Here is a 25,469-nt window from a genome sequence, read left to right as displayed (position 1 = left end):
AGTTCCGGGGCTCAGAAAAGGGCTATACTATCACAACGTGGGTTGGAGATGGTGGCACTGACCAGAAAGCAGGAGACCGAGCTGGAGGTAGCAGAGTTAAAGATGCTAAGATTTGCACAGGGTGTGATGAGGATGGATAGGATTAGAAATGAGAACATTAGAGGGTCAGCTCAAGTTGGACAGTTGGGAGACAAAGTCAGAGAGGCAAGATTGCGTTGGTTTGGACATGTGAAGAGGAGAGATGCTGGGTATATTGGGAGAAGGATGCTAAGGATAGAGCTGCCAGGGAAGAGGAAAAGAGGAAGGCCTAAGAGGTTTATGGATGTGGTGAGAGAGGTCATGCAGGTGGTGGGTGTGACAGAACAAGATGCAGAGGACAGAAAGACATGGAAGATGATGATCCACTGTGGCAACCCCTAACGGGAGCAGCCGAAAGAAGAAAAAGAAGAAGTTGTAATGATAGTGTGCAAATAATCAGTCAGTCTTTAATTACAATATATTAATAGCAAACTCAAAACTATATAGTAGCAAAGAATAAATTATAGAAACAGCAGAATAAATAGATTGGATACACATAGACATGTTGTAAAAGGCAAACTTGCAAATCTTACATTTGTACATTAAAAATCATCCTTTGTATACACCTTGAGAACCTAAAACATAGTACTTAAGGTCAGAAGTCAAAGCTCATCCTTTGTAACAAATTTTGGACCTTAGAAACTCAAACAGTTGACAGTTGTTCGACTTAATGTGAAGAAATAAAAGTGGAAAAGAAAGAAACCCACAATCTGAAAGCCATTACCTCCAGCCGTAACCAAGAGAAAACAACCCAGGATGTAATTTATTAACATAACACATATTTTGAAAAATCTTCCAAGTGTAATACTCTTCTGAAAATAATTCCTTGTTCAAAAAACCAATTTAAGACCAGATATCCCCATGAATATTGTGGAAGATCAGCCCTGGCACAGACAGGCAAACACCAATAGTTCAAAACCCACAACACGTTTCTTTACACTATTTACAAATAATCAGTCCCGCACACAATCCAGTGCACCACACACCCTCAAGTCCGGGCCTCCCCAAAGTCCTGTCTTTACCGCCGCCACTACTCTACTCTCCTCCAAGCTTCGTCCTCTTCCACCCGACTCCAGCTGATGACGTCCAGTCGCTTCACAGTCTTCCGGGTGCCCCCTGGCGGTGACCATGGGCCCCTATAGGGTTGGGCTTCCAAGCTCAGTTCCCTTGGCCCCCATACAAGCCAGGGCAGCTGCCCTCTCGTGGTCCGGGGGAGGCATAGTCCCTCTCTCTCGGTCCTTCTCGGCGTTCCGGCTGGGCACAGCCCCCAGCCACCTGACACAATATATTTCACATGTCACGGTCATTCTTGAATTGTTTCTGATGATCTTTGTTGAATTCAAGCTGGATGGCTATCCATTTGAATGAGGACAGATAATGTTGCTCTTATCAAATGAAAGCAGTTCTCACTTTCCAGTTTACTGCTGATGATGCAACTATAATTTCCTTATCTCTTATACTTGAATTTTCTACAGACCAAAAATAAGGAGCCAACTGGATCAGTTGATGAAGTGCAGAGAATTAAGGGGCAAGACAAAAAATATTCAGAAAAACAGGCAAAGATCTGAAGTTGAAAACGTCATAGAGTGCCAGCAACTAAAACTCCAAAAAGATCCAAACATCAAGTTTCAAAATACATTTTTGTTTGTCATAACTGTTGCTAACAAGAGTCATTCCTTAACTAACATTTCCAAGAGCAATTTAATACTATTCATCACCCAAAAGCTTGGATACCAATGACTGCAAGTTGTCGTTTTTTATACTGACCACATGAAGATGTCATGTGTTGCGATGCCAGCAATCACATGACCGGCATCAGACGCCATTATTACGAAGAGTGTGGTTACTACCATGCTAAAAAAAGTGATTAAAAAAATGTGTGAAATTATATATCAATAATAAAACACAATGCCAAATGAAAGATAATGAAAGTAAATGTCAACAACAGCTCTTCTGTAAGCGAGATGTATAGATTCTGCTACTGTTTTTGATTTAAATTGATATGTGTGCTCATGGTTTTAGAATTGCATGGGTATTTATTGATTTTTGTTTGGATGCCTTGTATTTGTCTTCACTAAGGAGTGCCATGTAAGAATAAACTGAATTAAAATGAATTGAATGGGAACTTTGCCCTGAACACTGGGACAGAAAATTCTTAATATAAAAACTATGTTTTGATAATAGCAGCAACGTAACTCTTATTTTGTTGTTTTGATAGGATGGCTATTCAAGTGAACAAGTTCAATTTTGAAAATCTTCCTCAGCTATCAGAAGAAACTTCAAATTTCACCAATTTAAAACAGCAAGAAGAAGAAAGACAACATGCAAGAGGCTTCGAAATTAACAGCCAGCTGGATATTTGCTGGAGAATTATATCCTTTTAATACATGGGTAATTTAATGTACATGACTAAATTTATTCTTGACTGGTATTCACTGTCTTGATGTTAAAAGCCTGGCCCCTTTGATGTACAGTGTTACTTAAACGATCTAGCGCTGCTGATATGACAACCATTAGTTACACATGAATTATTGCTTCTTTTATTTCATGTTCCACTATATGACTCTCTTCTGAATAATGATGTCACAGAAATTCAACCATTGTTTTAAATCATGCATTCGTTGTTTAGACAGGGAGAAGACTTATTAGCTTAAAGTGAAATATATTTGCATTTTTTTTCACCACAGTATAGCTTTGCGGTTAAAAAAGAGCAATTTTATCCATCAGGTGGCTGTCTGTTTTCTGTTAATTCAACAGAGTGTTGACCTTTGAGACAGATGGTTATGAGAGTTTGTCACGCTGTGCAGAGAAATTTGTCAGTGGTGCTGAAAAGATCCAAAAAGCTATTTTTCATGCCCTCTCAAAGTGTGCTTCTTAAAATTGCAGAAGTATATCTGATTTCTCAGAGAGTGTTCTTATACAGCTCCAGCTGTTAATGTGCACTGCGAGAAATGTCCTCTTTGTTGTTGACCAGTTTTTGATTTGAGAAAAATAAAATCTGCATCATGCCAAATGTGATGGAAAAGAGAGCAGATTGACTGGTTTCCAGCTGATACGAAGTGTAGCAGTAAGATGGTGGTTATGCTGTACATTGTCACTTCATTATTACACTTAATTTTGATTTAATTTTTCTCTACAGTTTTGTTTACTTAGTGTTAATTTTTATACTGGCAGCTATCATTGCCTTAGGCTGAAGAGTATACTTGAGGAAACATATGGTTGCCGTCATTTATTGTCCTGACTCTCGAAAAGTTCACTGTTAGCAAAGCAACAGTATATTTTACTGTTAATCCTTTACACTTTAGCAATGAAGATATTCATAACAGATAAAAAAATATGTACTGTATTTCCTGAAAACCCTGTCAGGTGACACCTTGAATTACAGTCATTTCTCCTTCCATTTTCTTAACCTGTTTAAGCCAACCTTAATTCTCAATAGGCTCTGTTGTGGATTTCTTTTTAATACATTTTCTGAAGTCTTTCTGCAGAAGGTTCCATATTATAGTCAAGTGAAATTAACTGGATTTATTGTCATACCATTAATACACAGTATTGCAGCATACAGTGATGCAAAATAAAATCCCCCTGGACTACAGTGCAACACATTCAGAAAACACAGGATGAGAGCAAGACAAGTAAAGAGCTATACTATACTATTTATGATGAGACCAGCTAATAATAAAGACAACAATAATCACAGACGTACTCTATAGAAATAGACTACTAAGAGCAGATCTGAGGGCAAGGGAGTAGCATAGAGTTGAGAGTCTGGACTGCCAAGAATTAGAAGCTGTTGCAGAACTGCTTTGGATGCTATGGTACTTTCTGCCAGATGGAAGTGGGATGAAGAGACCATGTAGGGGTGATAGTGGTTTTCCACAATGCTATAGGCTTTGTAAATACAGAGCCTGATAAAGATGTATTTAATAGAGGGTAGAGAGGTCCAGTGATCTTTCCTGCTATGTGTATTATCTGCTGTAAGACCTTGAGGTCAGAGGCAGTGCAGCTTCCAAACTAGACTGTGATGCAGCTGGTCAGAACACTCTCAGTGGTGGCCCTGTAGAATGTGGTAAGAATGCTGGGAAATAGGCTTGCCTTCCTTAGCCACCGAAGGAAGTGGAGATGCCACTGCACCTTCTTGGCTAAAGAGGTGGTGTTAATTGACCAAGTAAAGTCAGGTGAACAACAAAGAATTTTGTACTGTTGACCATTTCCACTGCATAGCCCTTGATGTACATGGGGACGCCATAGACCTTTGTAAATTTCGAAATTTAATCATCTCTTTTGTCTTGACTGCTTTAAGAGACGGATTGTACTTGCACCAGTCTACCAGTTGCCGTATTTCCATTCCGTAAGCTGACTTATCCTAATTGCTGATGAGACCCACCACCTTTGTATCACCTTTCAATTTAATGAAGGTGTTAGAGCTGTATGCAGCCATACTGTTGTGAGTCACTTAGTGAACAGATGTGTGTTGAGCACGCAGCCTTGGGGGGTGCCAGTGTTTAGCGTGATGGTGCTGGAGATGATGTTTCCAATGCAGACTGCAGGGGGTTTTGCTGTCAGGAAGTCCAGGATTCAGTTGCATAGGGAATTGTTTTAATCTAGCAGACTCAAGACTCAACTTCCATAACTTCTGAAGGATGAGGATGTTGAATGCTGAACTGAAGTCAATGAACAGTATTCTAGCATAAGTGTCTCTTTTGTCCAGAAGGGACTGGGTCAGAGTAGAGATATGAGTAGAGTAGATGATATGGCATCCTCAGTGGAACAGTTTTGGTGAAACACAAACTGGAAAAGACCCTGTGATGAGGGAAGTCCACTTTTACATATATATGTATAAATATATATATATATATATATCCATCCATTTTCCAACCCGCTGAATCCGAACACAGGGTCACGGGGGTCTGCCGGAGCCAATCCCAGCCAACACAGGGCACAAGGCAGGAAGCAATCCAGGGCAGGGTGCCAACCCACCGCAGGACACACACAAACACACCAAGCACACACTAGGGCCAATTTAGAATCGCCAATCCACCTAACCTGCATGTCTTTGGACTGTGGGAGGAAACCGGAGCGCCCGGAGGAAACCCACGCAGACACGGGGAGAACATGCAAACTCCACGCAGGGAGGACCCGGGAATTGAACCCAGGTCCCCAGATCTCCCAACTGCGAGGCAGCAGCGCTACCCACTGCGCCACCGTGCCACCCCTATATATATATATATATATATAGATAGAACCATGACAGCTAGGAGAGCGCTTAATCATCCTATAGACATGTGACAGAGTTAAAACCTATTACATGATCAGTCCTCCACCATGTTTTAAGTCTGGCTGGCAGTGGTCCTTTGTACTATATTATACTCTGTGTGTGTGTGTGTTATGGTTATATAAGTGAGGGTATGTATGTATGCATGCATGCATATGTGTGTGTGTATAAATATATACACATATATACACACATTTATATATATGTTTATATATACATACATAGATATTGATAAAATATAGAAAAGTTATTCCTTTCTCACAGGCATCTGCAAAGCAAAGAAGACTGTTAAAAGATGCATGATTTTTCCTTAGGGCAGCACGGTGGCTCAGTGGTAGCGCTAATGCCTCGCAGTAAGGAGACCCGGGTTCGCTTGCCGGGTCCTCCCTGCGTGGTTTGCATGTTCTCCCCGTGTCTGCGTGGGTTTCCTCCCACAGTCCAAAGACATGCAGGTTAGGTGGAATGGCGATTCTAAATTGTCCCTAGTGTGTGCTTGATGTGTGGGGGTGTGTGTGTGTGTGTGTGTGTGTGTGTGTCCTGCGGTGGGTTGGCACCCTGCCCAAGACTGGTTCTTGCCTTGCGCCCTGTGTTGGCTGGGATTGGCTCCAGCAGACCCCCGTGACCCTGTGTTCGGATTCAGCAGGTTAGAAAATGGATGGATGGATGATTTTTCCTTAATACTAAAATTATAAATCTTGTTTAACTTTATTTAATTCAGAGTTGCAGAGGCCAGTCTTTCTCATCAGCATCCAGTGTAAGGCAGAAACTAATATCAGATGACACTATAATAAAATGCTGTAGTAGTAGTTAACAAGGTAAAGTAATCAGAGCTGGTCTTGCATTTCCATTGGTTTTTCGTGTAATTCTTTTACTCTTTAAGATGTATTAATTAAATCAATTCCAGTAAGTATAAGTAACACCATTTAATTTCAAATTCATTCTGTCTTTTTCCCGTTGCTCTTCACAAGAATCAAACACAAAATGCATTCTCTTTCCATTATATTTATCAGCTTGGAAAGTCCTTGCTTCACTCCTCATTGAAACATTGGATTTAGAAATGCCCCAATAAACTTTAGCATGCCAAAGGCAGGCTGATACAATTTAATTGCAAAGAGGAACCTTTCCAAAAGTTGTGAACTTTCACAACCTAAAAAGCAACTGATCAGAACATGTAGTTTTTCATGACTAGAATGAAATAGCACTGCATTGAACAATATAAAACTGAAGTAGAATTAGTGCAAACTAATTCATTCTGCTCATGCTCTAAAAAGCCTTAAAGAATTGTTTTCATCATGCCCTCCACGAAGGCTCCAAGTTTGACTTGGTTAGAGTTCAGCCAGGAAAATATGAACTGTCTCCTTATCAGGCAACACATTGGGTAGAGACTTAATAAATATGAAGAATGTCGTCAATAATGATCTATTACAGAGTAGTGAAGAATGACAGCAATTTGCAATTTATTATGTACTTGGCAGATAGCTTTACCCAAGGCGACTTACTTAAGATGCATTACAATTTTTTATATCATTCCCCTTTTTTTTTTTTTTTGCAGTTGTAGCACAAACAGATCGAGTTGCATGGTGACTTGAAAAACAAGGAACTAGCAGTGTTGTAGTTTTAAATCCGACACTCTACTCACTTCACTACACTCAAATGTTCAAATACATGGATGTGATTAGAATGGCTTTATTTTTTATGTTTTGAGGCACTGGTTCAACACCCTCAAGTTTTGACCAACACACCCCATTTGTTTTACTCTCTTTGCTTTTATTGCTAGATTGTGCCTCAGGGTGCTGTTCAAGCACCCACCAAAACTGCCACATCTTACTACTCATTATCTAGAAATGTGCTGAAAACCTAGTCCCTTCTTCTCCACAGTTATGCTCATTTTGCTTTTTGTTTCTTCCATCATTTTTTCTTCTCTTCAGTTTACCAAATAGATCTGTGTCAAGTATCTTTATGTCAGGCGAGGGATGAAACAGGAGGTATCAGTGGGTTGATCAGTACCAGTGTCAAAATGACAAGAAACGGAGAAAAACATTCAATATAACTCACCAATTTAAAGCACCAGACCTATTCATGATTGCACAGGAGCGTTGGACTGGTAGTAAAATTTTAACTCCAGTATCTGTACCAACTTTTGAACCTCAGAACCGGTACCAAAGCAAACAACGGATAATTGCCCATCCCACCACCCCCCTGTCCCCCAGGGTCTCTCAGCAGCCATACAATAGCATGCTTCCCTGCTCCGCCACACAGTCGCACCCCTACTTGCCTTTGCTGCACTCTATAAATAAGCACAGGGAGAGTTGTCGTCTTTGGTATATCCAGCACGTGTGTGGAAGTGTTTCCCCCATGGGGAATTATGCTGGATATAACATGTATGTTTCGAACAGAGGGGTGAGTTGAAATTGAGCTAATAAACGACTGAACACGAGGTGCTTGAAATCTATTTTCTACTTTACTACTAAATTAAGGAAATGGCTCGTACCATACAGTTTTAAAAATTAGGGTTTTCAGTACAGGGTGGCATGGTGGCGCAGTGGGTAGCGCTGCTGCCTCGCAGTTGGGAGACCTGGGGACCTGGGTTCGCTTCCCGGGTCCTCCCTGCGTGGAGTTTGCATGTTCTCCCCGTGTCTGCGTGGGTTTCCTCCGGGCGCTCCGGTTTCCTCCCACAGTCCAAAGACATGCTGGTTAGGTGGATTGGTGATTCTAAATTGGCTCTAGTGTGTGGGTGTGTTTGTGTGTGTCCTGCGGTGGGTTGGCACCCTGCCCTGGATTGGTTCCTGCCTTGTGCCCTGTGTTGGCTGGGATTGGCTGCAGCAGACCCCCGTGACCCTGTGTTCGGATTCAGCGGGTTGGAAAATGGATGGATGGATGGGTTTTCAGTACAAGTGCACAGCATAGGTTTGCACCGAGAATGACAATGAATTTCTGTTTGTTGGGATCAGAACATATTCTCCTCATGTCTGCTGGGGGTTTTCTCTGGAAGTGATTCAGAGTCAGAACCTCTGGATTGCTACGTTTAATGGGTTGCCACACCAGTTTGTCTAATTTTTTCCTACAGGTACATAGCCACTGAGGCAATCCATTTTTATTTTCTTTGCCCCAGTGATAATTGTTGTCTTCTTGAAGCAAGGGACCACCAAATCTTCCATCCATTATCCAACTCTCTATATCCTAACTACAGGGCGCAAGGCAGGAAACAAAGCACGGGCAGGGCGCCAGCCCACCGCAGGGTGCATGCACACCCGACACCCACACACCAAGCACAATTTAGAATTTGGACTGTGGGAGGAAACCGGAGCACCCAGAGGAAACCCATGCAGACAAGGGGATAACATGCAAACTCCACGCAGGGAGGACCCGGGAAGCGAACCCAGGTCTCCTAACTGTGAGGCAGCAGCGCTATGCACTGCGCCACCGTGCTGCTAACCCCCAAATCTCTCCAAGAAATAAAGATGTCACTAAAAATGGCAGCTAACTGGTCAATAAAGGTTTTGAAAATGCATCCTGAAATATTCCATCCATATTAAATGCTTTTTGGAAATTTAAAAATCCTCCTTATGTTGTCCACAGAATCACAGAAGGAAGAATTGTGGTGTACCAGGCAATTGTGTACAAGAAATTTGCTATTGCAGTCATTGCAAGCACAGAAACCATTTGGTTTACCTACTATAAAAATTGTGGATGTAACTACATTCGAATTTTTTTAATTTGTAAGAACCTGTAAAGTGTGTCTAATTGTTGTCTGTGTGAAGTCTGCAGACCCTTATTTCTGTGGGTTTCCTCCTCTGCTACTGCAGTTTTCTTCTGACCATTCCCAGAGATGTGCAGACAGACATTTCCAATGTGAGGGTTTGTGTAAGTGGACCCTGTGATGTTCAGGGTTAATTCTTGCTGCAGTGATATGGTCCGGCCCCACTGTGGACCTCAAATGGATTATTAAACTTTGAGATCTTTAAGGTATTTTTAGCTAAATGATATTCATATAAACATTCGTGTACAGTATCTCATTGTTATGTGCAGTATTTTCAGTGTTTGTTGTTTGCTTTATCATTTGAGTCACAGAGGCTGTTTTGTTAAATTAGTATATTTTTCATTTAGCCAACAGAAAAGTTTGGTGTTTGCTACATTATTTAAAAGATGAGTTCAAATTATTTTCATAACTTTTCCATATTTTCTACTCAGTCTACAGAGCATGTTTTCTCAGAATGTATGCAAAGTTTGAGGTTGTGTTTTGATAGATAGCTGCTACTGTGCTTTAAATGAGATGGGTCTTGCTCTGTAAATAAGAGCATATAGAGTGAATATGTTTCCATCCCGAGATGACACAAGCACTAAAATGAAATTAAGATGTCTCTCTTTGCATCCGTCTATGTTTTTTTATTGCTTGTTGTCTGAAACCAATCAGCCTAGGGGCTCTCATTGAACAATGATGAACGTTTTATCTTCCTTCTATTTTTTAATGCAATTTTATGCTTTTCAAAGAGATTGGCCCTTTTCAGCAAGCATCTGCCATCAGCATATGGATGTCATAAAAATAAGGAGGCTTTTCCTGTTTTGCAGGATTGATGCTTACTGAGTTATTTATTTGAAATCATCCTGCGTAATCAATTTCACAGTATTGGGTGCAAAGCAGGAACCAACCCTGAATGGGATGAGAGTCCATTGCAGGATCCACTTCTACATATACACTATCAGTGCTTACATTTGGAGAGGGAAAATTTCAGTTATTTAACCTAATACACACATCTTTGAGATGAGACTGGAATACTAGAGTAGCTGGAGAATTATCCAAAAAAGCACAGATGAACAGTGCCGACTCCACACAGGCAAATCCCAGAGTTTCGATCTGAACCCAGAACACTAGACCATTATTACACCCACAATTGCATGATGTCATATGGCAATATAGAAGGCCATTTTAATGTAGACAATGGAGAGTCAATTGTTTAATTACGCATACCGTAATAATTTAGTTTGAGCCAACACAGTGAATGGTTTGTCCCTTATATCCATTGTTCTGTTTTGTACCTTCAGCCAATCAAAAATGCCCATTAAAAAGACACAACATAGTAAATGCAATTGATAGATATGACTTGTAACAGGGTTAATTGTATTGTTATGGAGACATTTTTTTCTTATCAGGATATGTTTCTTTATTAGGGACCTGCTAAGCCACAATTTTTAAATCCAAAAGAATTTCTTTTGAAAATCTAATAATCGATGTAGTGTTCTTGGTGAGTATACCTACTGTTCATTCATTTGTTTCAGAAGCCTGATCATTCCAGAATGCAACCACACTGGGCCAGAGGCTGTCCTGGTAGCATCAGGCACGTTAGTCCATCATATGGCACACTCATTCATGTTGGAAGACTTGCATATGTTTAGACTTTATCTGAGACATGGGGAGAAAGTGAAAGCTCCACAGTGGCTGCAACCAGGAAGCAGCAGTGCTAACCACTGGCCAATGTGCCACTCCCATTTTATTCTTCTTGGGGATATTATTATAATGGAAGAGTTTCAAACAATGAACCTAATCCGCTTAATTTGATTAAGCTTTTCAATTCAGTTTATTCTTGTATTTATATTTACTGTATATGTTGTGCAGGACTAGTGATGATTGAAACATAAGTCTTGATTCTCATGCTGGTGACTTCCCAATTATGAAATGCAAAACTTACTAAAAAAAGGTTTGTTTTGAAGGTTTTACGTTTTTGTTGGAGTGGAACATATGGAATATTTTTGACATGTTGCATATTTGTTACGCAAAGACAAAGTATAACATATCATTATAATTCTTTATTTATTTCTCACATACATAGTTATACAGGACAACACACAGTGAAATGCATCTTTTTCGCATACCCCTTGGGGTCAAAGCGCAGGATCAGCCATTGTACAGCGCCCCTGGAGCAATTGAAGGTTAAGGGCCTTGCTCAAGGGCCCAGCAGAGTAGCATCTCTTTTAGCAGTGACGGGGATTCAAACCGGCAACCTTCGGGATGCCAGCGCAGATCCTTAGCCTCAGAGCCGCCACTCCGTCCTTTTATTATGCACATTACTGTACACTGTTGTCTAGCAATCACCTCATCCTAGCTGAGGATATGCACACTTCTGGTATTTTTTTTTTGCTACTGGAGATCTTTATTTAAATACTAAATGACAGTAGATTAATGTGGAATTTGTGCATGAAATCCCACCCAGACAAGAACTAAACACTGTTCTTCTCGTATGAATGGCATGAATTTCACTGGAAGCAAAATAGAGCAAAACTAGGAATTCGGTTTTGTGCAAATGGTTTTGCTCACCGTACTCAAGACCAAGAACTGACTATTAAGGAAGTTTACAGTGCAATGTACTGTTGATTCAATACAGGATAAAAATAAGCTACTTTACCAGAATACTGTGTCCTTCCATTTTCTAAAACCACTTAGTCTGTTACAGGACCACATACAGCTAGAGCCCATCTCAGACTAATTGGCAGGGTCCATCCTTGGAGGAGATCTGGACGTTACTCTTACATGGCCAGTTTAGAGTGAGACATAAATGAACTTAGCATTTTGATCTTAAGAATCACTACAATAATCTGTCCTAAGTTTGCTTGTGTTAAATTCTTTATGATACATGTTGTATTGATGTTTTAATTGAATAGGCTTCACCAAAGCTAACTCAGTGGAGCTGTCATTGTTATGGCAGTGATGTAAAGTAAAAGTAAAGTATTGTGCAGCATTTGTGCCATGCTTCCCTGGATTCGGGAAACAGCAGTGTTTACCACTCAAGCACTGTGCGGCCCTGCCAAGGCACATAATGGTAGTAGTATGGTGGTAGTTTTGCAACATGTACTTAATACAGTTAAATTCTTATTTGAACGCACAGCCGACATGCAACATGTTGCCACCTGCTGACGGTGTCATAAATATTTACTAAAATACTTGATTTTCATTAATAGAAAAAACCAATCAACTTACCTAATGTACTTCTTACTTGTGTGTCTGTGCTTCTGTTACCTGAAACCTTCTGGAAAAAACAATGCATGTTTTCATAGACATGATAAAAAATCATCTTTTATCATAGGATGTGGAAGACAAGCATTCCAATTCGAGTCTGTTCCTACCTTATGCATTCTGTTTAAAGGTGACCAGTTCTTTAAAGTTCATGTGAAAGTTATTCTCGTCCTTACTGTTTTGTCCAGTTAGACTTAATCAATGAATAAGCAACAGACTTTTTCCCTGTACCTTATCTATTTTTAAGATATTGATTAAGAAAGATCAGTTGTATATTGCCCTGTGTCTGGTTTCTTAGAAATTCTATGTTCATTTTCTCTGTGATAGTTCTTTTAACTTAGATTTCTTATTGTGAGCCAGCTCAGAGCCTCCATGTCACATATTTTCAATCAAATATGCAGTTTGCAATTATATTTACCATCAGTCTACATCTGGAAAAAGAATTAAAAGTAGTGAACACACAAGTCTAATAAAGACACACCAGCCTTTATATTGCATGATGAGATGGCTCGTTGTCAGGCGGCTTGTTCCTGAAATCACATTGTAAGACATGCTCGGCATAGCCATACAGTATATAAGCTGGCTCTGCACTGGGACACCTTGCCCAAGATTATGGATATATTTACAAGATTATAGTGCGATATAGTTACTGATTTATGGCAAACACATTTGTAGTTGTATTATTGACTAAGACTTGCATTTTTGTTTTGGCTCTAACAAAAGTTTGGTTTTGACTAAGGCACATTTCTGACTTAATGTTTAATTTTCTGACCTGTCATTCTCTGCCCTCAAGGCAGCCTCTTTCTATCTCTTGCCAGCACATTTTCTTATATCAGAACAATAAAATTTCTTTTTTGAGTTCATTGAGGCTTGCTCCCCACAGCTTCAATAGCAGGTACTTGCATCTCTTGAAACAAAAAGTACAGTATTTTTTTTTTCCCCTGATGCTTTTGCTCACTCACTGCCGCTGTTACCAAATATGCACAACACTAAAGCGCACATATTCTTCACTTCTTTCTGTTTTGATCCACCACACAACACTCTGGATAATACTACTTAAAGGGTAGGCTCATTGTCATGCCACGGCTGCCCACAGCTATCGGTACCTTCTGTTTCCCAGGGCACTGATAGTCATAACCGAGGATGGGCTAGAGCAAGTGAGGACACAACAGCAGATATCAGCGCACAATGCTTTTATTCAATCAAAGGCGGTGTTCAAAAAGTGTAGTGCACAAAGCCTTCAATAATAAATAATCCATAAAAGAGTAGTGTGTAGACAATAAAATGCAGTAAAGTTAATAAATAGATTTATTTAGAATAGAACAATAAAATCACAGTCTGAATCGTCTTTCTTTCATCATGTTCCTAGTGCCTTCTGTCTTTTTCTTTCTCATTTTACCCTCCTCACTCATCAGGAAAGCTCAGCAGGGCTGAGACCCTGGGGAATGCACTCCACACTACGACTTACAAGCAAGCCACCTTCTGTTGGCATCTTCTTTGGTGCTCTGAGCCCAACTTCCTTGTTCTGCCATCTTCCATCAGTCCAGCAGGACCCATGGAGCTTATGACATCTGCTCCACAAAATCAGCAGGGCTGATCTGCCCATGGAACACCTTTGCCATGCTTTTCCGAGGGGCTTCCCTGACAGCTTGTCTCTGTCCACTGGCACTTGCTCCATCCAGATTGTGCTCTCCTCTTTTCCCCCTCAATTGCTTCCTTTCTCCTTTTTTCCTTTCCTACTTAGACCTTTTCTACTTCTTGTTAGTGTTGGTGATCTAAATGATCCACAGAGCACTGTTCCATGTAGAAATCACTTTCTGTTCAGGATTTCAGGGAGCCATTCCAGGTAGCACTGGGCACAAGAAAAAACAGAAACATCCCTGGACTGGGTGCCAACCGACTGGGGGGTTCATTCATGCACACACCTACTCTCCCACTCACATGGGTATCTGAGCCAATTGAACACTCTGATCTTCATGTAAGACAAATTAACATGCTGTAATTTAAAATTGTGAAATATAAATCTGCAGCAGATAGATAGATAGATAGATAGATAGATAGATAGATAGATAGATAGATAGATAGATAGATACTTTATTATCCCAAGGGGAAATTCACATACTCCAGCATTATTGTAGGGAATGAAATTCTGTAGTGTTATTGTTCATTTTGAAAAAAGTTGGTCTTTATGAAATATTTGATTCTTTAACTTATTTTTGTTTTATAAACTGAAAACTTACTTACTCTGCATTTACTAATACAAAGAAATAAGCTAAGAGAAGTTCAGGGTTGCAGTTAAGTGAAACAGACTTGTTGGAGATGCATTCATTCAACTTAACACGCTTTACATTTTTTTGCAAAAGTAGCTACTGGTGATATATAGAAGTTTCCAACTTTTGACCAGAGCAGTAAAGGAATTAGAGTAGGACTTGATGTGGTGTCTGCAGACCTCAAATAAAACTAAAATGTAGAAGCTTTTCATTATGCACTCGAATGAGAACAGCTAATAGTCCACAAGAGCACAAAATAGACACCTCGACTCCATCGCCCTTAGCAACTTTTGTGTCATATTTATCAAAATCCATTACTAACCATCAGAATCAATTTTTGCTCCATTGTGACTGAGCACATAATGGGGAATGGCTACAGCAGTTCACAGGGGTTAATATTTGATCACAGAATGTGTGAAGCAGATTCTGTGTCTTCTTTCTGGGAGCTGTCAGGCAAACATTGTGCTATCCGCACATGCCAAGCTCTGGCAAGCTTTACTAGACTAGAATAGAGAATATTGCCAACAGACTGATATAAAGTTATCAGAGGTGTCAAGGTAGTTTATATTGCAAAAATTAAGTCCAAAACCAGGCAAAATCTATGTGCATATTCAGTGGATTCTGAAACTATTCACATTCCTCCATTTTCTTCACACTTTATTGTGTTGTAGATTTCATTTTAAATCGAAAAATTTGCTATTTTTTCCCATTATTCTACATTTAGTAACCCATAATGACAAAGTTAAGACATGTTTTAGATAGATAGAACTTTTGTCCTCAGAAGGGTTTCCAAATTTATTAAAATCAAAAAATGAAATCTCTCATAAGTCTTCACACTCTTAATTCAGTGCTTTGTAGAAGCCAGTTTAACAGCAGTTACATCTTTAAGTCTTTTTGGGTAAGTCTCTACAAGCTTTTAACACCTGCCAGTTTATCACATTCTTCCTGGCAGATCCTGTCAGTGTCCCTTAGATTGGATGGGAAGCATCTATAAACTGCCACCCTCAGGTCTCTCAGCACATGTTCGGTGTTGTCTTTCCTTTTTGCTTCGGGTCATTGTCTTGCTAAAAGGTGAACCACCACAATAGTCTGATGTCACACGCACTCTGGATCAGATTTTCTTGAAGAACCTCTCAATATTTGACTGCTTTGATTATTTCCTCAATTCTAACCAGTCATTCTGTCCCTGTCACTGAGTAGCACCCAAACAGCATGATGCAGCCATCACCATGCTTCATAGTAGAGATGGTATTGGGCAGATGATGAGCATTGCCTGATTAACATTTTTCACTCATCAAACAAAAGAATCTTTTTCTTCATGTTCTCAGAGACCTTTAAATGCTATTTGGAAAACTGCAAATGGGCTGTCATATGCACCTGATTGATGGAGTGCTGCTGAGATGGTCATTCTTTCGACAGGTTCTCTCATCTCAGCGAAGAAATTCTAAAGCTCTGTTTGTGTGGCCATTGGATTCTTGGTTACCTCCCTGACCAAGACCCTTCTTGCAGTTACTCAGTTTGACCTTATAGCTAACTCTAGAAAGAGTCCTGGTGGTTCCAAATTTCTTCTGTATCAAAATTATTGAGTTTATTACACACCAGGAAACACTCAAAGCTTTAGAAATGGTTTTATACCCTTTCTGTGATCTGTGCCTCAGTGCAATTTGATCCCAGAGGTCTACAAATAGTTCCTGGCTTGATTTTTGTTCTGACGTGCAGTGTGAATTATGGGACCTTGTGTGCACAGGTGTATGTTTTTTTAAATGATGTCCAATCAATTCAGTTTGCCACAGGTGGACTCCAGTCAAGTTCTAGACACATATCAAGGAGAATTAAAGCAAACAGGATACACCCAACCACTGTCTGAAGTGCCTCCGCAAGGGGTCTGAATACTTATAAGAATGAGAGATTTCAGTTTTTAAGTTTTTAATAAATCTGCAGACCTGTATGAAATTATTTTTTCACTTTGCAATTATGGGTTATTAAATGAAGATTGGTGGACAAAAATAGCAAATTTATTCATTTAAAATTAAATATGCAACACAATAAAATGAAGGGGACTGAATACTTTCTGAATCAGCTGTAGCTTCACATTTATTTAAATATATAGCCATTAACTAATACATTAAGTAAATCTGTTATGCATATTGGCTTGACATTTTTCAAAGGTGGAAATTGGGTAAATATATTTGTTTATAGTACTTTTGAGTTGGCTTTAAAGGAGAGGAACTCAAAAAAAGTCAACATAACACTACTGGGGTAATTAAACTTCTTGGCCATTTACAGTAAGTGTTTTTCAAGCCTGGCTGACCTAAGCCAACTGGCCATCTGGCCTGGCATGCTTGTATTGTATATAGTTTGTTGCATGCTAGTTTCTATAAGTATGCTATAATCATGTAATAAGTTGATTATATGTCTATGCCAAAAGATGTCTAATGTTTTGTCTACCATGTCATTCTGAAAATGGGGAGAGATTTTTTTGGCCACAGGAGCTGTAGCACCAAGTGGTGCAGCAGAATTCAGACAAGCCACAAAACTTAAAAATACAGCAAGGTATATTATTTTTGTAAACCTAAGCATTATCTTTATGTTGCTGTATATTCTGCTCTGCACAGAGTGGATCATCATTACCCTGTTTGGTCGCTAATAAGTGTATGAAAACATAGTCAGGAGGACATAAATGGAAAGTGACAAAAATAAAGAATAGGTCCATAAATAACTAACCTTAATATAAATTGACCAAAACACATTGTAAAATTGGTTAAACAGTGTTATTAAGTATGGCTTATTTAATTTTTGCTCTTTTAGTATTACGTTTCTGTGCTTTTGAGGCATACAGCTTGAAGCTTTTGATGGCAAGTAATTTACTTCAATGTGTTGCATATTGGTTGAATGCACAAGTAAAAATTTCACTAATCCATTCAATTTAGAATATTACTACTAATACCACTGCCAAATCAAATATTTGAATGAGTTTTAAAATCAACAAATATTAATTTTACAATTAAGTTGTACTTGCATAAATCCAGTTTAGTCTAATGGAATATTTTTGGATTATAGAATCCATTTCTTAATCTACTACATTGCCTTACGCATACACATAATCACGTTTCTTTCTTGTGATATATACACGTTTCAGTGACTTTACCATTTCCTCTCTTAAAGCAGTCATTCGTGCCTTTACAACAGGCAGGACATGGAAATCATAAGGTGCAGGCCTTTTTATGATTCCTTCTGTAAAGTGTTTAGCTACAGGGCAGTACAAACCTGAAACTACCTGATTTTCAGTTTAATAATAAAAATAAAGCAATGTATTTTGGATTTCAAAGGCGGTGACAATCTTAGAAGGAGAGTTGACAAGACTGGTCTGTACTTTATTAGGAGGACCCACAATAGGAGTAATATGGTTTGTTTGCCACTAGAGGGCCCCCTATCTCAGTGAAATATGATGTTGGGAAAGCACAGTATAAATAGACAACTCCAGAAGCTTACGGGGGTCATTATTTTGTTGTGTACCAAGTACAGAGAAATCTTTGTTGATGTGTACTAATCAACATGCGACACATCACCACTCTTAGGCACCCTGATTAGTGATTAAAAAATTTCACCACGAAACTTCTGTTTTTCTTACCTGAAAAACATCTAAATTCAATTTACAACAATACCTACCATACAGTGTTCCCTCCCTCAACCACAGATTCTCCAGCCATGGTTCAGTTACCTGCAGTTTGAAAATATTTAGTTAAAAAAATCCAAAATTTAAAAATTCACAAAATTGAAGTAACTGTGTACCTATCTGCCTGAACATTGTCAAATCACATCCATCATGAATGGTGCCGTTCTCCACTATTTTTTCAGTCACTCATTCCAGCTAGCCTCCTTCCCACTATTAGTCATGCTGTAGCATGTAAGCATTATCCATGCTTGTGGTATTACTATAAAAATAACTTTTATTTTGCTTAATATGGCCCCAGAGCCTCAAAGTAGTGAGGCTTTACGTGAGAAAATTAAAATTCTTGATTTAGTATTGAAAGATAAAAAGTTGTTTGCTGAAGCTTTCATAATGTACAACAAGAATGAACCATCAGTTCGTAAAATTATATAAAAAGAAAGATGAAATTCATGCTAGTGCTGCTTGTGTTCCTAAAACTGGTAAACTTGCGTCCCTCGTAGTGTTGGATTGGTATTAAAATCATGAATCTGGTATTGAATGGCTTTCTGAAGGAAATAACTCTACAACCCTCCATCTTATTCCACCATCGCACTGTACTATAAATAATAAAGGGTGGTTGGGTTCCCCATGAATTCCAGATCATATCCAAGGGAAAGGGGTAAGATTAACAGATAAATAGAACTTTGTCCCCAAGGGGAAATTTGTTTCTTTACAGAAGCTCTTTAAATAAATAGAAACAACATATATATTTACACACAAATACTATGGCCTGAACACACACCAGAACATCTAAAAAGGGTGAAAAGTTTTAAGTAGAAAGAAAACGAAACTGGCAGTCCCACTCTCAGTGAGACATTATACTGGTGTGTTGCTGTTGGTATAAAGGAGCCCCCGTAAAGTTTCCTAGAGGAATAATCTAACACAAGGGAAGTAAAGAGCACTGAAGTTAGAAATCAGCCTAAGATTATAAGCAGTAAATCATCAAAATGTAATAGAAAACAAAAAGTCAAATTCAAAGAAAACATACAGCGGTTATCAAAATTAGAAAACAATTTTTGAACACTTGCTTTACTGCTTTACCTGATTTGCAGTGTGACAGAGGCATTGTCTTACATGAAAATTGCAGGCTGATCAGGAGATGCCCACAGGGTAGGAACTACATGTTGCTGAAGGAGGTTCTGATAAACATTTGCAATCACCCTGCCATGTATAAGAGAACTCCTGCTGCAGAAAACATTCCCCAAACTATCACGCTTCCTTCTCCAAAGTCAGTTTTAGTTGTTCCCCAATTTGACACCGAACATAGTGTTACCCATCAGAGTCAAATACATTGAACTTGCTCTCATCACTAACATGAACTCTGGACCAGTTCTTCACTGTCCACACAACATGCTTCTCAGCAAAGGTTAACCCATGCTTTTGAATCTTTCTTTTGTTGAGAGACTTGGTCACTACTTAGTGGCTTTCAGTCCAAATTGTCTTAAATGGTGAGACACTGTATGCCGAGACTGATCCTTACCCTGTTCAGCAGTATACCTGCAAGCAATTCCATCTGCAGTGTTAAACTGAATCCCCATTGAGAGTCTCTGCATTATCCTGTCCTCGCATGTATTTGTCTTAAGTGGATAACCAGCATTTTTGGGGGATTTGAATGAATTATTGTCATTGTAAAGCTGCAATATTCTAGAAATCACAGACTTGGAACGACCAACGTCTCTTAGAATGGCTGAAAGGGTTATCTCTTTGGCCTTCATCTGGACAGTCTGCTGTTGTATGGTTTCAGTCACCATAGAGCGGCTTGCCATCTTGCAAAGTAGTTAGGAGTGTTGCCTGATAAATAGGGCTTGTCAGATAATAACTTACATTAGCACCAGGTGCCAGATTAACAACAATAAGTGGGCAGTATCTGAGAGTGTTCTTTAATTTTGATTAGAGTTCTTCTTCAAACTTTTTTATATTGTGCTTCAGAATATATTTAAATTATGAAATAAGCTTAAAAAACTGCCCTGCTATTCCAGTTAGGATAACTAAGTATAAGCAGTGATTCTGAAATTAAGGAAGTTATACGTTTTTGTCTAATTTTGATCTCCGCTGTAGCTTGAGAACGTTAACAAGAAAAGTACACAATAAGAATCACAATAACAACAGATGTTTAGGGTTGGTGTTTGCAATTGTGGATAGCGACAAAGCATTGGGATGACTTTCTATCTCAACGTAGTGTCAGGATACATTGCAGATGACTGTGAATATTTGTTATACAATTAATTGGCAGCAGTACAGACAGGTCGGGTGACTTTTCTTGGTCACATTGTGATTCAGAGTGAGAAATTGATCTGGTACCCTTGTGACTCAAAGTCTTGTTTGCAATACTAGGGATGTCCCTCCGATTGTAGAATTTAAATTAATCAGTAATCTTCTTATAGCTGCTAGTGTGACTGTTCATTATTATTGCTGTTTTATGTTTTTGCTTTACTTTAATTGTGGAAGTTATCCTACTTTTTTTATATCCTGTGTTCTTATAATTAAAGACACATTTATACATGTTTTAGCTTTTTTTTGGTTTCTTTCCATTTAGGTTCCATTTGTCCATGCCTAACTTTCATTATGGTTAATTTTACAGTATTTACACGATGCAGTTAACTCGTATCACGTGATCTCTCCACATGTGTTTGTGATATGTTGTTACACTATAAATCTACGTATGTTGGTGTCGGTGTGTGTGGATAATCAACATCACATTTCGTTTACCATTTTTAGTTTACAGTATTTTCTAAGTAGGCCTTAGCAGTAGATTGGTTTTTGGTTTTTTAACTCTCATTTTTGCCCCTGACTTCTGATTAATGTCTTTACCTTTGATTCCTGGTTGCCTAATTATTTCTTGATCTCTTGGTTGTGATCACATTATTATTTCTTGACTTAATTATCTCAGAACATGATTAAAGACTGACTCGATACATTATAAAAGATTGACATAATGGAAAGATTTGCACTAACAAGACTCATTTGTCTTAGACAGTAGAGGCGCTACTGTGCATTTTTGCAGATGACTTCTGTATTTTTATGGAAAGTCAGTTTTGAGTCCATGATTGTCCCCAGATATTTTTACCTGTCAACAATCTCCACTGTCTGGCATTTGATGATTTTTTTTTCTTGAGGGTAAATGGTGTTTCTTCTAAAATGCTTTATTTGTTCCTGTTTTTGTAATATTTAGTACTGGAAAAGTCTCATCACACAAGTTAAAAAAAATCACCTACCACTGGACAGTGACCAGCTAGTCAGTAGGCTAACCATCAAATAAGTCATCAGCAGATTTTAAGATAAACCATTAGTGTAGAGAATATACAAAAGAGGTGAAAGAACACAACCCTAAGGGGACCCCTGTGGATGAGGACAGCATGTCAGACACATAACTGTTCACTTTCACTCTTTGAACCTGTCTTTTAAAAAGTCATTTAGAAACAGTCCATATTAAAATCTCTCTGCAAGAAGGTTCGGCTGCCTGGTATTAAAAGTGGATGAGATGTTTACAAACAGGAGCCTGACATAAATTGGCAGTTACTCTGAACATCTTTGGGCATTAAAGTATGACCTAACTGTCGAGTGGTAAGTGAAGACTCATCAGCCATATGTAAGTGCAAAAATCTCTATTGCCTTATGCCCATAAATATGGATTATCAAATGTATGTTTTCCTCTCCTTTGCTGCTGATAAGCTTTATTTTGCTGTAGGTGAATATATATCCATCTATTTTAAAATGCACCACTACTATAAAAGCCTAAAAAATTGTAAAAACTAAAAAAACTAATTAAATTTAAACATAAACATTAGACTTTATCGGTTGAGCTAGGACCTAACTCTAGAGAGCAGAAAATGATTTTGATAGTGACAGCTTCTAATATAATTCCACCCAAATTATGGACACTTTCACATCTCTGCACTCACTTATTGGTAAAATGTCTTAGTTGGCTTTGGTCAAGAAGACTTTGGCTTTCCCTAACAACTGCAACTCCCCAGAGTCCACATTTTTTCAATCCACCTATCCTTACACATGTTGTGGTTATATGTGTTTGTGAATATGCTGCTGTTATACTTGACATCCAAATCTGGGAAATGATGAGACCCTTTTCACTAAAAAGGTCCGTATAGATAGATAGATAGATAGATAGATAGATAGATAGATAGATAGATAGATAGATAGATAGATAGATAGATAGATAGATAGATAGATAGATAGATAGATAGATAGATAGATAGATAGATAGATAGATAGATAGATAGATACTTTATGGGAATGTGTTGAGTTAATCTAAATTTCACTCATTTATATTACCCAGCCTTTATTACAAGATATTTGAGCTCCATTATTCTCTTTAATCTTTCATAATACATACTACAAATGTCCTGTACTGTCCTGTATAACTGTTCTGAGAAAAATCATATGGGGGTGACTTTTGTCAGGTCAAGTCAGGAACATATTTAACAACTTTCCTATTTGCCAAAGACTATCTGTTAGATAACCTAATAGTGGATCAGAGTTTAATGAGCCTGAGTATTTCATAATCAACAACAGGTAACTCTTAAAAAAATAGCATCTGGTTTCTCATTACCAGACATTTTATATGATTAAAATGGAAACTGGCCTAAAGCAGGTTACAGTCTGCAAGTGCTTAATTCAACAGAAGGCCTTTTTAAGAGTTACCAGAGGGCAATGTGCTTGTTGATGATATACAGGACATTATTGTACTGGAAAATGACCTGGGGATTTTGTTAGCCTGAAGGGACACAAGTGAGGTTTACTGTGTTAATTGAGAGATAAAAGTGTGAGGCAGCATTTTACATTAAGAAGAATATTTTCATAAAAATTAGTTAACTTAGAATTTCCTCAAGCAAATTTTGAAACATTTCAGAAGGGTGACTCACATGTTGGATAGAGTTGCTAATACTGTCATATTTGTAATTTTTTATGAATATTTTAAAAGCCTGAGCCCACTGTCATCATGAACTTCTCAGAAGCAGTCCCAAGCTTAATTTGCAAGCACGCCAATCCAGTGTTCATGCTCAATGACCTAAGGGGTTGTAATTAAAGACTCTAAAAAGAAAGAAAATGTGGTGTTACATTTAGTTACTTGGATTTCAGTTATTGGTGTGTTAGTAGTTTTGTAAGACCTACAACCGATCAGATCTGTTTGAATTTGTAGGCTAAAACACAGATCCGCTATATGTTGTTTGTCTTTATCTCTGGTTCTTTCCTTCTTCCTTCACCATATTCTAAACTTTGCATGTAGTATTCCCAAAATACTGTATCTCCTGGGCTGATAGCTTTATGGTGACCGATTAGATGTTGCCTTCCTGGTTTCTCCAGGTAGAAAAACATATAATCGGAGTATTGGCCATCCCAGGAGCCTCATTTTCTTCTAATGCTACCTTAAGTTTCTTTTCTTTAAATTCTATCAGTTGCCATATTTAATAAAGCCAATTATTTTTTTTCCATTAAACCATTTAAACATTTGTAGTAATAGCTTCAGAGATAACAAAGATTTTCATACTGTAGGCTTCAATGATGACCAGCGGTGTCTAATGCTGAAGAATAGCAAACAATATTAAAACATCCATGAAAACATCTCAAGATGCTCCTGCAACATAACCCATGTGTCAGTTATCTAACCTTATGCATATACTGTATACATACAACATTTAAAACACATGTATATTGTGCTAAAATATCGTTAAAAAATGTGATGGCTGGGTTGGCTGCAGCTGGCATTGCTCCCTTGAACCCATACCATCGATAAACTTAACTGAGATGGACTGGGTAGTAAGGACACCACACACAGCAAAGGCAGGTGAAAACAGTGCAGAATTGCTTATGTTACAAACATCCATCCATCCATTATCCAACCTACTATATCCTAACTACAGGGTCAAGGGAGTCTGCTGGAGCCAATCCCAGCCAACACAGGGCGCAAGGCAGGAAACAAACCCCGGGCAGGGCACCAGCCCACCGCAGGGCACACACACACTCCCACCCACACAACAAGCACACACTAGGGACAATTTAGAATCGCCAATGCACCTAACCTGCATGTCTTTGGACTGTGGGAGGAAACCCATGCAGACACGGGGAGAACATGAAAACTCCACACAGGGAGGGCCCAGAAAGCGAACCCGGGTCTCCTAACTGCGAGGCAGCAGCGCTACTCACTGCACCACCGTGTCGCCCGTTACAAACATTGTTCATCCATATTAAATAAAGTGCAGTTCTGGACTTCATTAAATAATGTAAAAAAAAACACATGAAACAAAGGGAAAGAAAGGTTTGGGGATCTACCCATGTACTTAGAACAAGATTTGGTTGATATGTCTTTACAGACTTGAGCTCAAAACAGAACTGAAGTATATGAAAGATGGCTGCCATATATATAGCTGATAAACCGGAAGTGGGTTGATGGAATTCTGGGAACCAGAAATGACATCACATTGAGGAGGAATCTTGAAGACCAGAATAGGAACTGATGTTGACTGACTCCTGAGGACCAGAAGTGGTTTTAAGATGAGGGTTTGTTGGCTGGTCTGTAGGGAAAGAGGAGAAAGAGTTACCGGGCAGTGCCAACCCCTGATCTGGCAGGAACACACACATATTCGCGCCCATAAACTGTCTCCCATGCACACGTGTGTGACAATAAATAAATAGTCCATAAAAGCAGTGTTTTTGTGAATTTTAAAACAATTAATATATAGGTCCATTAAAATCCATGAATAAAACAATTCCAAATTGGGTTCTTTATAAAATCTCATGCAGTGAGCCCGGCACATCTTTCAACAGTGTCTCCCCAGCTCACCCTTCAGGTCTCTTCAGCTGGCAGAGATGACAGCAGCTATGGTCCCATCCTCCGGTTCTCATCCCAGCAACTTCAGCCGGTCACTTTTGGGAGGCTTGCACCCAGACCTCTGTCTTCCATACGTCCATCTGGTATTTACCGGATCCCTAGGAGGGCACCTGTATCATCCTCTGCTCCTCCATAAAAACTCAACTGTGGACAATACACCTATGCTCCTCTCGCTCCTTTCACAAGGCCTCTGACTGCTCTGCCATCCTCCTACCTTGCTGGCTTGTACATTTCCGATTCTTTCTTTCTACTCTGTCTGTTCATGAATGTCTCTCTCT

The 25,469-nt window shown here is 38.9% G+C and overlaps 1 protein-coding gene across 1 annotated transcript in view; it reads left to right on the top strand.

Moving 5' to 3' along the window:
* The window catches only part of trappc9 (trafficking protein particle complex subunit 9), an 845,084-nt gene that overhangs the window by 410,467 nt on the left and 409,148 nt on the right, over positions 1 to 25,469 (top strand). Inside the window, exon 20 of the mRNA XM_028818061.2 lies at positions 2,297 to 2,450. Within this exon, the coding sequence (XP_028673894.2) occupies positions 2,297 to 2,450 (154 nt within the window). The remainder of the gene's footprint in view (positions 1 to 2,296; positions 2,451 to 25,469) is intronic.

Source organism: Erpetoichthys calabaricus, chromosome 13 (assembly GCF_900747795.2).
Source record: "Erpetoichthys calabaricus chromosome 13, fErpCal1.3, whole genome shotgun sequence".
Taxonomy (NCBI): Eukaryota; Metazoa; Chordata; class Cladistia; order Polypteriformes; family Polypteridae; genus Erpetoichthys; species Erpetoichthys calabaricus.
The sequence above is the reverse complement of the archived record's forward strand: the minus strand, read 5'-3'. Positions and strand labels throughout refer to the sequence as shown.